Below are 14152 nucleotides of genomic sequence, written 5' to 3'. Positions count from 1 at the left end.
AATTTCTTCTTTAAATTTACATCATTTTTAAAATGTTTCTTCTCATAGCATCTTGCTTTTGTTTCATGGATGCAATATCCATGTCACTGAGAGTATTAATCAGTCTGTAAGTTTCCTTCTGCCCCCTGACATACCTTTTTCATTTCTATTTTGGTTTTGTTTACTTTGGTCTCCTTTGTGTTAGTGGCTTTCCTAAAATGTCTGCAGATCCTTTGCTGTTTTTTCATATTTAAGACTAAAATGCTAAAAGTCCAGTGTGGGTCAGACAAGTCAAACAGGAGCCTCATTTTTGAGTAATTGGGTCACTAAGTAACCTTTTCATGTGTCATTAGGGGAGAACTCAGTTGATCTTTTTTCTTGGGCTGAAGAGTCTCCCAAGAGTGGAATCCTCCCACCTTCTGAAAAGTCAAGGAGGGGACCAGGGAGCCAGTTTGAATTTAGAGGGAAATGAAGAGTGTCCAGGGGGACTGGATCTTATAATGCAGTGTGAAGACTTACACTTAAGCCCCCCATTTTTAGTATAGTGCTTCCTGAACTTCCCTCAGCTGTGTCTGTGTCCTCAACTTCTCTAGAGTTACGCCGTCCAATATGGTAGCCACTGGACACCTGTGGCTAGTCTATTGAAGTGTGGTATCTGAAATACAATGAATTTTGAAGACTTAGTATAAAAAATGTAACATATATCATCAAAACTTTATATTGATAATATGTTGAAATGATCATATTTTGGATAGAGTTAAATATAAATATTAACTTCACCTATATCTTATTACTTTTTTATTGTGACTACTAGAAAATGTAACATTACCTACATGGCTACATTCTGTTTTTTACTGGACAGTGCTGCTTTTGACTGGAAAGGTAGAAGTCTAACCATTCTTCATAAATACTTTTCAGTCAATTCTTCATTTTTTCAGGCCTACCCCCTCACACATTCACCTCTTCAAAGGAAGCGGGTGTTTTCCATTCCTGGGCTTTTCTTGGATTCTCTGGCATGAATGGTTTGTTTCTTATTCACTTTTCCCTTCCACAGGCTTAAGTGTCAGCTTCCTTGGCTTTGTTAAACAGTTATTTCCATCCACTTTTCATATTCAGAATTTCTTCTTTTTGCCTACTGTGTTTTTTATTCTTTGTATTCTCTTAGGTTTACGCCTTTTCAAAATTCCTTGTTATTTCAAATGGTATTTAGGAAGGCACCGAGATACACATATATGTTCATGTTTAGCTAACTGGAAGTCTGCACTTGAACTTTGATAAAACAGAAATTTGATTATGTCACTGACTGCTTAAACCCTTTCCTGTCTCCTCATTGCAGAAAGTGTGAAGTTTAATCTACACCAGCCTATTATAGCCACTTAGGTTCCTTTTGCTGTGGTTATGCCACATACTAACACACACCAAATCTCAGTAGCTTAGAACAAAAAAAGTTTATTTCTCACTCATACTATGTTTTGGCTGCTTAATTGGCTATGACTCTTCTTCAGTTTGGTATCTGTGTTCATGTCATATTTTTTTTAAAAAAATCAATCGATTTTGTCTTTTAGAGCAATTTTAGGTTTATAGAAAACTTGAGCAGAAAGTACAGGAAATTTCCGTATTCTTCCTTCTTCCACTGCTCTCTTCATTCCCCTATTAACATCTTGCATTAGTGTAGCACATTTGTTACAATTACTGAATTATTATTAACTAAATAGTTTACATTAGGATTAACTCTTTGTGTTGTACATGCTATAGATTTTAACAATGTATAATAACTTGCATCTACTGTTACAGTATCATACAGTATAATCTCACCGCCCTAAAAATTCCTCCCTCCACCTCCCCTTGAACTTGTGACAACCACTGACCTTTTTGTTGCCTGTCCATTCTTTTTCATTTGTGATTCCAGGCTGAAAGATCAGCCCCATCTGAGAAAGGTTGTCTTAAAGAGACAGAGGGGAAAGGGAAAGAGCTGGCAGGACTTACAGTGGCTTTTAGAGCTTCTGCCTCGAACTGGAATAGGTCAAAACCCCTTACATTGGTTGGTCTAAGCCTGATATCAATGGGCAGGGACGTGTACTCCTCCCGTGGGAAGTTACAGTACCATTGAAGGAAGTGGAGATGTACAGTTTTCTTACAGGGAAAGGGGAAGCAAATAATGGGGGAACGATAACACAGTGTACCCTATAGCATCAGTGCCAACCCTGGCCACTCAGTTCTCCACTAACAACGACTCCATCCATACTTGTCCCACCTTCCTTCTGTCTCTTCACTAAGCAAACTTTTCTATATTTCAGGATTCAGCTTACTTATTGTATAGTGTCATTCTTGACTAGATTAATATGCTAGCCTTTCCTGTGTGCTGCATTGGAATTTTTTGCTTTCTTAACTGAATCCTTTATGCTCTTACCAGAATTAAATAATTAAGGAACATCTACTTATGTGAATTTTCCTTTTATTTTTAATTTTTGTTTGATTTTGGCCAAGGTCTTCATAGAAGAAAAATTACCTGCATACGTAAGAGTGATCATATGGTAATGTCCGATCAAAGATGTGACCACCTGCCACTTCCATTGTTTGTGACTGAAAGGTGCAATATAGACTGTGAACTAAGGTAAAAGAGAAATAATATATATTGTAACCAGTGTATAATGTAACCAGGTTAAAATCAATATGTGAGATAAGATATAAAGCATCTCATGCAGTACCTGGCACACAGTGGACATATAATTAAAGTCTGTCCTCTGTCCCTACCATTACAAAATACCATGTTCACTAATTTATTGTGAAACTCAGCACTTGGTTTGAGTTTTTGTTCATAGTCTTTCCTGAATACCAGCAGATAGGCCTCAATATTTTGTATAGGAAATAGAAACAAATTTGCCTTTAAAATAAATACAGGTAAACTCTAATCTGAAAATCTATGGTTTAAAGATCTGAAATAATAAATCTTGTAGCATGATTCTGTAATTCCCATTGAACTTATGAACCAATAAGCTTTTAAAGTTTCAGGATTAGAGAATCAATAGATAGAGAAATCAATTTTGTCAATATTCTGTCCATTAAATGTTAAGGAAATGAATCTAGATTGTGGCAGGAAAGTTTGTACTTCTAACCTAAATTCCTTGTCATTAGGTTTCTTTGTCATTTGTCTTAGAATGAATCTAAGAACAATAACCCCATCTAGCGAGTGACAGTTAACATTCAGGGATGGAGAGAACCTTCTCTTAGCAAGAATGAAAATTTTTGTATTTTATGATGTTTGAAGACACATAGCGAAAGCCTCGTGGTAAAATTGCCTGTATAAGTTGCATCACCGCATTGTAGTGGAATGAAACACAACAAAATCCTTGAGATGCGATTGGGCTGGAAATGAACTCCATGAATTCTATGCTTTGTTATACGGGTGCATCAGGTTGTCTGATAGCTTGCGGGACTATATTGGAGTCATTTGGCTACCACTGCAAATTTACTTGTGGAAAACATGTTTTCCTTGAGAACATGGCTGAAAATAGATTACATTAATTAACGAGAAAATGTGATATGCTTGACAAAAATCTAGTTTGCCAACTTTTAAAGGCTTTATCGATGTAATCAGATCCCCAAATATTCTGTGATCATAACAACTATATATAGAGAGAGACACTACCTGGTTACAAGTTAAATGTATTCAGTTATAGACTTCAATCTGCCACTAAATAATTGGGCAATCTTGATCTACACCACTTGTTTTCAAAGGTCTTTGGGGAAGCTTGGGGTTCCCTGGACATAACTCCGAAGCTGCCACCAAATGCCAAGATGAGATCAACAGACAGAGTGCTGGCTCTCTGTCTCCAGCTTTCACCAGATCAGCTACTCTTTTATATATTTGGAGAGCAAGTTCGAATTTATTTGGGGAAAAAAGTAATGTGTCTAACAAAAAGTCAAGTGTTCACACTATTTGAATACACAACACCTCTGGGTTATTTTCTCATCTATAAAATTAAAGTGTGGGCTATATGAGCACTAAGAACATTTCATCTCTAATACCATGATATGTCAATATTTTCAGACGGCTTCTTTATCAACTATAACAGACTTTTAAAAGTTGAATCAGATGCACGAGTTTCTCTGAATCCGGTTTGGAAATTGCCTTAATTGGCACACCTGCTAAGTGGGATAACATTCTCTTTTCCAGGTGGCACATCATTGGCAAAAGTGAATGTTCATCCCGTTGTGGTCAAGGATATAGGGTCTTGTATGTCCACTGCATGAAGTATTCCATTCATAAAGGACAGACTGTCCCAGTGGACGGCCACTACTGCAGTGACCAACCTAAACCTCCCACCCGAGAACCCTGCCATGGTGACTGTGTCTTAACAAGATGGCACTATTCAGAATGGTCCCAGGTACACATACAAAGTATTGTTGAAGAAAAGTTACCCTCTTGTTTTCTAGTTAAATAGTTGTAACTCTTAAAGTATATTTTTCTTAATTTTTTTTTCCATTTGTCACCCTTTTTTTTTAAAAAAAAAAAATCAGTGTTCCAGGAGTTGTGGAGGAGGGGAAAGATCTCGAGACTCTTATTGTATAAATAACTTCGGCCACCGTCTTGCTGACCGAGAATGCCAAGAGCTTCCCCAAGTGACAATAGAGAATTGCAATGAATTTTCCTGTCCCAGTTGGGCTACTAGTGAGTGGAGTGAGGTAACATTCATCACATGAGGCTTAGAACTGTTATGATATTGTATAGCAAAGCTTTGCAATCTAAGGCTTTATGTAATTCTAAAATATTAATGCTTTTGTCATTTTGTAAATAACTTTATCATCAAGGCAATAAAAATTAATGAATTAAAAATTAATAAACGATTTACAGTATCTGGTTAACGGTAACCTTAACTATTGTTCAATTTATAACCACTTTCGTAAGAAAGTCCCACTGTTCACACTTGCCTGAGATACATACTTATTCTAAGGTTAGTTTTGTACCTTTGTTTCTAGGACAAATGGACATCATATGGGATTCAGGAAGCAACTTTGGGGTGGCTGATCTTACCCAGTGAATATCTCTGGTTAAGTGAAGGGAAATGTCCCTAGGAGTTGTCTTTCAACTGCATTTTAATATACAAATTGATCATTGTGTCATTTTGTATGGCATTTCTGTTAATACTGAAAATAAATAACCGTCAGTTGTGTTCTTACAGTGTCTTGTTACGTGCGGAAAAGGAACAAAGCAGAGGCAGGTGTGGTGTGAACTGAATGATGATCATTTGAGCGATGGCTTCTGTAATCCAAGTACCAAACCTGAATCTCTGAGACCCTGTGAGCTGCGTACATGTGCTTCCTGGCAAGTAGGACCATGGGGCTCTGTGAGTATATGACTAGGGTTTTTCTGATTTAATCCATCTTTACAGAATAGTACACATGTGGTATATTCATTTTTTTGTGGATGCACCTAAATTTGCATCGTTTTTTTTGGAAAAATACCACTGACATAATAAACCCTGTACTACAAAGTGTGGTCAGTACTGTTAATTTTGCTATGGTAACTATTTCAGCTTCATTTTTGAATTTACTTTTGTTGATCAAAATGCTACAAATGTATGCTTTTGTCATCCTTGTTTAACCTGTAAATATTTTCATGTACTGTGTCTAAATATCTTGACTGTAGTTAGAAGAGGCATTGTTGAGAAGTTTTGCCCAACAGGCAGCTAGGAATCTGAAGGACGAGCAGTGGTCAGGCTGGCTGAAGGTGGGCAGCTCATGATCTTCTGGGAGGTAGCCACAGTTGATGGGGAAACTTCTCTTGTTTTTCCTTTAACTTTATCGCGTGCTCTTCCTTCTTTATCTCTTTGAAATTGACATGCCATTGAGCGGGCTCCGATTTTGCATCTCTGAATGCGTGGTGTCCACACTGTCCTGTCCTCAGCAGCCCTGCTCAGCTCCTGGAGACTCGTGCCTATGGCTTCTTTTATGGAGTCAGTCATCTCATATGTGGTCTTCCTCTTGTCCTGCTGCCTTCTATTTTTCCCAGCATTATTGTCTCTTCCAAAGAACGCTACCTATTCATGATGTACCCAAAGCAGGACAGCTTCAGTTTTGTCATTTTGCCTCCAGTGACGTTTCAGGCTTAATTTGCTCTCGGAACCACTTGTTTGTCTCACTGGCAGTCCAGAGTATCCATAGAGCCATCCTCCAACACCATAGTTCAGTTAATCAATTCACTTAGCATACTAAACGACAAACATATACCAGGTACATTTTGAAAAGTAGTTTCCCTAAATTGTATTGACTCTGCCTCCAAAGTATTAGGTCTCCACTGATATTTTTACATGATAATATTTTAAAGATATGATAATAACTGTCCATTTTAACATCAATATTGTATTAGTATTTATAACAATTTGAATAAATACCGGCGTGCCAAAAATAATGTATACAAGTGGACACTTTGGTCAATGTTGCTCATGCAGTAATTCGCCGCAATCAGAATTGGCTAGACACTGATGGTAACCACTTTGAGCACTTTTTGTAATTGCAGAAGTCAAACATGACTGGTATTCATCTTTTGCTATTGGTATATATTGAGTATTACAATTTTAATAGTTTTTTCCTTTCTTAAAATGTATATACATTTTTGTGGCACCCTCTGTATATAGAGAGAGTAAATTTGCTAATGTTAAGTCTGGAATAGGTTGTAAAGAACAAATGAAAAGATCTACCGAAAACATTAACTTTATTCATTAACAAAATTGAGTTTATGTAATTTTTGAATAATAATGGTGTTTGATATCTGCTTATATCCTTCAGTGCACAGCCACCTGTGGACATGGGTATCAGATGCGTGCTGTTAAATGTGTCAATGAGCTTCTCAGTGCAGTGTTAGATGACAGAATGTGCCATGAAGCTAGTCGCCCTAGTGACAGGCAGGTAAAGGACAGCTCTTCCTGGATTATAAACAAAAAGATTTATGACACAGAGATTATTGATGTGTTAAAATTATTTCTGCATGTATTTTTTCCACTTAGATTTATATGCGTTAAAAATGTGTGCATGCATGTGCATCAAAGAGAATTTATCGTTCTTGGTTTTCCCAGCTTCATAGCTTTAATTAATGACTTTTTACTCTTTATCTACCATTGGATCACTCATTTAACATATATTTCCATCCACTGAACTGCAGAAGAAGGATATCTATTACTATGAATATCATGAACTTTTAAAGTGTGTCGTCTTGTTTAAGGTAGTGTCTGTGTTCATTCAGAATGCTTCGGCTTAGTGGTATTTTTGAAGGACTACTGCTCTTTCACTTTTCAACTATGAAACAGAATGATCCAAAGTTTAGGATTCGAAGCCATATTATATACTTCAAGCCCTTACAGTACTTTGTATTTTTAAAAAATAAAAAAATTTACATTGTTTATTTGTAATGTAATATGCAGCTGTTTTTGAATTAAACATGTAGAAGAAGAAATGAAATATAGGATTTAATGTAAATCAGAGTGATTAATCAATTAATGTTTAATGAGATCCCCTTTTTTTTTAATAGGACTGTATAGTGATACCTTGCCCAATTATCCCTAAAATTGGGGCGACTTCATTACCAGCTGTTCCCATGGGAAAGATAGCACAATGGCGACATGGTTCTTGGACCCCAGTAAGTGAATTCCTATAAGACGTAGAGTGTTTGCATTATCAGAAGCTTTTAGACATTGACAAAATGGTTGCTACAGATTTGCCAAATTGATGTATGGATTCATTGTTAGGTAGTTTGGTGGTGTGGAAGGAGTTTGGGGTTTAGAATTAGGTAATTTAATGGCCAGATCCTGCTGTGCCTTTGAAGAACTTTATGTCTCTGGGCAAGAAACTTAAGTTTTCTGGGTCTATTTCTGATCTACAAAATGGGGATAATATTTATGTCACAAGTTTTTATGAGAAGCAGATGTGTTATTTGGCATTTTATCAGCCTTTATTTAAACTACCAACAGTTTCATGTCATTTTTCTAAACTGAAAGGTTTGCTTCCACAACTGTATGTGGAACATATTTTTAAGCTTCACATGTTTTCTGAATATTTAATTAGAGGGTCATATCTACTCTATTAAGTCTTTCAAGGATATTTTAAATATCTTAAGATTCTCTTATATAAAATGCTTTTCATATCTTTAATTTTGTAAATAACTAATCAGTATTCCAGGAAGTTGAGTGTTTTGTTCTCATTATCGTAAATATTTGATTTGTTAAATTTATTATTTAAATCGAGTGAGATATTCACTGTCCTGCCATTAAATCAGACATGATGCCCCGTGATATCATTTACAATTTGTTTTTTCAAGAAACTTTATATTTTAGAAATGTGAGCAACAGCTATGTATAAAGAAAGTGGGAGAGGTACTATAATAACATCTTGGTATAATTCAATTTTAAGTGCTCTGCCTCTTGTGGAAGAGGTAATCAAGCCCGCTATGTAAGCTGTCGAGATGCTCACGATGGAATAGCAGATGAATCATACTGTGCCCATTTACCTCGACCTGCTGAAATAGCTGTCTGTTTTAGCCCTTGCGGGGAGTGGCAAACAGGGAATTGGTCACCTGTAAGTATTTTTATGATTAAAAAAGAAATGAAAAATTTAAATATAATAGTTGATAGTATAATATTGCAGTTTATTACATTATAAATGTTGTCTAAATGTGTGATCAGTGTTCAGCTTCCTGTGGCCATGGAAAAACAACTCGACAAGTTTTATGCATCAAGTACCATCAGCCAACTAATGAGAATTACTGTGACCCTGAAGTTCGCCCTTCGATAGAACAAGAATGTAATGTGGCAGCCTGCCTACCCACGTACAGCAACTTTCCGAGTTCCTCTGAGCAGCCAAACCGTTTTCCAGGCAGGAATTTTCCATTAACTCACAAACCAGAAGATAATCAAAATCAGGGGGTCCATCCGTCGATCAGAGGAAACCAATGGAGAATAGGACCATGGGGATCAGTAAGCTGTCATTGAGTTATATTAATTCTGTAATTTTGTTATAGTAGCCTTTTAACAGATATGTTTGTAATAATATCAAATGCTTTTAATGCTAGATTTATCTAAAGATCAATAAATTAAATCTTAAAAGGATTAAGCAATCTTTGAGCAGATTACAAATCCCTGGAGTTCCTATTGAATTATACACTAATGTGATATTATGATTACAGAGGAATGCACTTAAAAACAATCAGGTTACAGTCCACTGTAATACAAACAAAAGAAAATCTTTTAAGAGGTAAGACTATAAATGTTTATGAAAAAAGAAATCAAATCCAGAAATTACCATGATAGAAATGTAGTAAACTGGTGTATATTCATGCTAAATTACAAAAGGTACAATTGTAATTCGTATTTTACATGATATTAATGACATAAAATAAGGACAAACACCAATATAAAAATAAGTAACTTAACAATACCTCTTATTCTTTTTATTCCTTCAGTGAGACCTTAAAACTTTAATTAAGTATTAAAGTATTAAGTAGTAGGACAAAAGTGAATTTGCTATTTTTTACTTAATTAAGTATTAAGTATTAGGACAAAGGTGAATTTCCTATTGCAAGCTTTAAAACTTCACCTTTTTATCAGCAAATTGTAATGAACCCCCTAGTAAAACTCAAGTGTTCTTGATTCAAATTCTGATTCCAAAGAGGGAGATTTTAATGTGGAGTCTTTGAAGTTCAGTCCAAATATTACCTATTATTCCCCATGTAATTTTCTGATGTGGAATCTGTAGTTTTTGTGTTTTATCGTTGTCAGTGCTCTAGCAGTTGTGCTGGAGGTGTTCAGCGTAGAGTTGTGGTCTGCCAGGATGAAAATGGAGAAAGCGCCAGCTACTGTGATGCAGCCTCCAAACCCCCCGAGTCAAAGCACTGTGATTCAGGACCTTGTCCACAGTGGAACTACGGAAGCTGGGGAGAAGTAAGTCAAAATGGGTCTTAAACTTGTGGAGATTATGACATCTCTGAAGACCGAAATAATCTTACCTCACTATACCATAAAGATTTTTTTTTTAATTGAGTTAAAACCATGCTATTTTCATCGGTCTTCTGTCATGGTATATATCACTCATTCGTGATAGGAAATATGTACTCCATATTTTTTAACAGAATCTGTTTGGTCGGTGCAAAAGTAATTGCGGTTTTTGCAATTATTTTTAACCTTTTCAACTGTAATTACTTTTGCACCGACCTTTGCTAGCCAATATATCTGTGAACCTAATACCTTTCTAAAAGTAGTATGTTAATGTTTTAATTTCTTAGACAATTGGACTGATGCAGAAGATAGAAAAGTAGATTGATATAGACATTTTTTTTAATATCCTTTTACTGAACCATTCATTTAGTGAATCTTTTAAAACAGTTGTCAATTATTGAGCACTTTCTTCATGCCCTGGCATTCTTCTACCGTGTTTCCCTGAAAATAAGACCTAACCAGAAAATAAGCCCTAGCATGATTTTTCAGGATGATATCCCTTGAACATAAGCCCTGATGCCTCTTTTGGAGCAAAACTTAATATAAGACCCAGTCTTATTTTTGGGGAAACACGGTAGGTACTTCGGATATGAAGATAATTTTTTAAATACTAATCTCACATACATTATGGATGAGAAAGAATAAGAAAGACTTATATTGGATGAATAAACAGCCTAATTTAATTAGTCAAATATTTTTGCTTAATGATTATCAGTACATATTTATTCTTCATAGGAAATTTAGAAAATCATTGTTTAAAGATACATTTCTGACCAGGTGCTAATAACAGTCAAGTGACATTTTAAAAATGTACTTTTGCTATTTTCTAAAATAAAAGTAAAATTTTTATTTCTGAATTTAGACATGCTTGTGACAATTCATATCATATGAAAAATTACATAGAAATAAGAATTTTTAATATATTGGTACATTTCCTGCCCGACTTATGTTCCATGTTGGTCCAGAAATAGGTTCATATTATGCATGCTATTTTGCCACATGCTATTTTTATGTAATATATACTGAACATCTTTCCATGTTTTTAAATTTAGATCAGCTTTTTTAGCTTTCATTGGCTACTCTATTGAGAGGATACCACACATTATGTAGTTAATACTTATTACTTAAATAAATCAGTTTTGTTTCTGGCTTAACCTGCCAGGCCCTTAACCTACCAAGAGTTTATCTTATACACTCTTGATATCTTAGTGAAATATCTTATGGTACTAATTCTCAAAATTTTGTCTAGTTTTTTTGTTTTTTGAATTATGGAAGTAATACTTAGATTTATCTTTTTTTTACCCCAGAAGAAATGTTGAGACTTGTGAAAAAAGGATAAACTTTAAACTCTAGCATTACTAATTACATGTTAAACATTGAGAAAAATGATATAAAGATTCTTTTTAAAACAGCATTATTTTGAATTTTCTTCTCATTTTTAGTGTACACAAACATGTGGAGGAGGAATAAAATCAAGATTTGTAATATGTCAATTCCCCAATGGTCAAATGTCACAGGAGCAAAACTGTGAAATCTTAAACAAGCCACCTAGTGTGGTTCAGTGTCATGTGCATGCTTGCCCTGATGCTGTATCATGGCATCGGGGACCATGGAAATCGGTACGATAATCTTCTTATTTTTACCTTTTTGTTTTGTTTTACTATGTCCCTTTTCCTTTAATTTCTTCTTTTTATAAATTGTGTTGCACACTATCTTCTCTGATACTTTTTTTTTTTTTTTTTTTTTTTTTTTTTTTTTTTTAAGCACAGCATTGGCCATGTTGGCTTGTGTTGTTACATTTGATAGTTTGGAAGAAGAATCCATTCAGTTTCAAGGACTGTAATATATATATAATAGTTTTATATGTATTTATTTTTTTAAGTGAAATTTGAACCATAGCACTATTCTAATGGAAATATTTTTCTCCAGTACATCTTTGGCTTGCCCTATTTACATTTGTATATAATGTTAACATTGTGCTTGTAACAATGGCAAATTAAGGCTGTGTCTTGTTTGAGTGTATAACTGTATGTGGCTTTCTGTTGTCTGTCAATGTCCAGTAACTGATCCAAAAGCAAATAACGTTCTTTAAAACTTTGTATTTAATCGTTGTTAAACTTAGTATGTTGTTTGGAAATGTGAAATTATTAAAAAAAAAAAAGATAGAAATTTACTTACATAAAGTAAATTAATTGTTTACAATTTGTTACATACATCATGGAAAAGTATGATTTGTACAGTAATTTATATGAATATTCATTTCTTCCACTATGTGGAGTTACTATGTTTTGGGGATGTTTTAATTTCTGTTTATTTTTTTGGAGCCATAGACAAAAGTCATAAATATTGCTTGTGAATGGTTTATTTTTTCTAGCATTTTCAAATACCTTGGCTTTGAAGAATTATATATATATATATATATATATATATATATATATATATACACACATGAATTGAAATTAGCATTTTGGTCACTTTTGATAGTTTAAGTCATGCATAACCAAGTATACTTCCTTCAGGTGAAAACTGATTTGAGTCTATAAGCTATTTATAATTAAATTTATAAAACTAAACAGTTCTTCATTTGGAAAATATTTATAACCCTGGTTTCCTAAACAACCCTGATGTTTTGCTTTGCCGAAGTCAAAGTTTACAATGATGTGTAAACCCAAGTTTCATCTCATGTTATTTGAAAAGTAGGTCAAGTTCTAGTTCAGGTTGAAATTCATCTTTATAGTCAAAGTGTGACTGATACAAAACAATAGAACATTTTAACTTTATAGGAGGACCTTAAATTGCTGCCTCAAAGAACCATCACTTTGTGGGAATTAACAAAAGCATATTTTACCATAGAAAGCATTCACATATTAATGTTTGCTGCCCATCTGTATCCTAGGCACTGTGCCACAGAAATAATAAACACATGCTTTTTACCCCTATCGAGTGTACAGTCTAGTTGGAGAGATTTGAAATACTATAGAATCTCACCACAAATAGGTATCAGTTTTTTGTTAGCCACCTGAAATTGGAAATTCACTTTCTCTTTACTATATCTCTGTTACATTTTCTTTCATTTTATTGGTTTTGATTTGCAAGCCTAGTGTTCAATAATGCTATGGATTGCCTTTTGGAATTTTGCCTCAGTTAGGAAAGCAGACTCCTAAAGCTTTGTAATGGCATTTGTTTCTGAGCACAAAGTTTTTGTTTTCCCTACTCACCCATGATTTCATTAATTCACAAAGCATGAAACATTTACTATGTCTCCTGCTTTGTGCTAGGTATTAAAGAACCTAAAGTGTTTTTGAATCAGATTTTCTATTTAAGGGGTCAGCAAATTATGGCCAATGGATTAAATCGGGCCCACTGCCTAGTATTTTTTTTTTTGTAAGTAAGTTTTATTGGACCATAGTCATGTACATTTTTCATGTATTACTTATGGCAGCTTTTGCACTATTAAGCAGAGTTGATTAGTTGCAATACAGACTATATGGCCCTCAAAGCCTGAAATATTTACTATTTGGCCCTTTGTGGGAAAAGTTTGCTGACTTCTGTTCTATTTAATAAACTTGATAATGCTTTTTAAGTTCAGCATAAAATGTACTGACAGTTATAGAATATTTTAATTACAAGTGTTCATTTGGGGTCAGTTTTAGATATCTTTAATCCTTTGTTTAATATTTTTAAAACATTTTATGTTTTATCAACCTTCTCTATATATTCACTATGGTATTCACACAAGTTTTTTCCAACTTTACTAAGATGTAATTGGCCTATAATGTGTAATTTTAAGGTGTACAGCATCACACAATATTTGCATTGTGTTGGATGTGTCTAATACTGTAATCCAATGTACTGTATCACACAAGTTTTTGTATGTAAATGATGTCATATGTGAAAAACCTTGAAGTTCATTAAAGTCCTGGGCATAGATGACTTTTTCAGCCTCACGAAAACAAATAAAGAAAACAATAACCACAAATTACAAAATAGGAAAACAGAAATACACGAGTCATTGCTTACTACATGTCTATTCCAAAAGCAGTTCATGGAATAATTCAGTCTTTGCACTAGTGAAGAACTATAATTTCTATTTTTCTGATAATTTGAATATAAATTTTTAAAAAATCACAAAGGTTTATATCAGAATTTTTACAAACTTATTTATTTACATTTTATGTGTATAAAGA

At 34.2% G+C, this 14152-nt stretch overlaps 1 protein-coding gene across 3 annotated transcripts in view; it reads left to right on the top strand.

Moving 5' to 3' along the window:
• Positions 1 to 14152, top strand: part of ADAMTS20 (ADAM metallopeptidase with thrombospondin type 1 motif 20) — a 151788-nt gene that overhangs the window by 79775 nt on the left and 57861 nt on the right. The window contains exons 19-28 of one of the 3 annotated variants that reach the window (XM_019748447.3): positions 2467 to 2593; positions 4157 to 4367; positions 4501 to 4665; positions 5163 to 5327; positions 6769 to 6888; positions 7508 to 7615; positions 8386 to 8550; positions 8658 to 8948; positions 9750 to 9911; positions 11408 to 11584. In XM_019748447.3, the coding sequence (XP_019604006.3) occupies positions 2467 to 2593; positions 4157 to 4367; positions 4501 to 4665; positions 5163 to 5327; positions 6769 to 6888; positions 7508 to 7615; positions 8386 to 8550; positions 8658 to 8948; positions 9750 to 9911; positions 11408 to 11584 (1691 nt within the window). The remainder of the gene's footprint in view (positions 1 to 2466; positions 2594 to 4156; positions 4368 to 4500; positions 4666 to 5162; positions 5328 to 6768; positions 6889 to 7507; positions 7616 to 8385; positions 8551 to 8657; positions 8949 to 9749; positions 9912 to 11407; positions 11585 to 14152) is intronic. The other 2 variants (XM_088798904.1, XM_088798905.1) reach the window with 2 other exon arrangements.

This window comes from Rhinolophus sinicus, chromosome 1 (genome assembly GCF_057876585.1).
Source record: "Rhinolophus sinicus isolate RSI-liver-muscle chromosome 1, RSI-T2T, whole genome shotgun sequence".
Lineage (NCBI taxonomy): Eukaryota > Metazoa > Chordata > Mammalia > Chiroptera > Rhinolophidae > Rhinolophus > Rhinolophus sinicus.
This window is presented reverse-complemented; position numbering and strand designations above follow the sequence as displayed.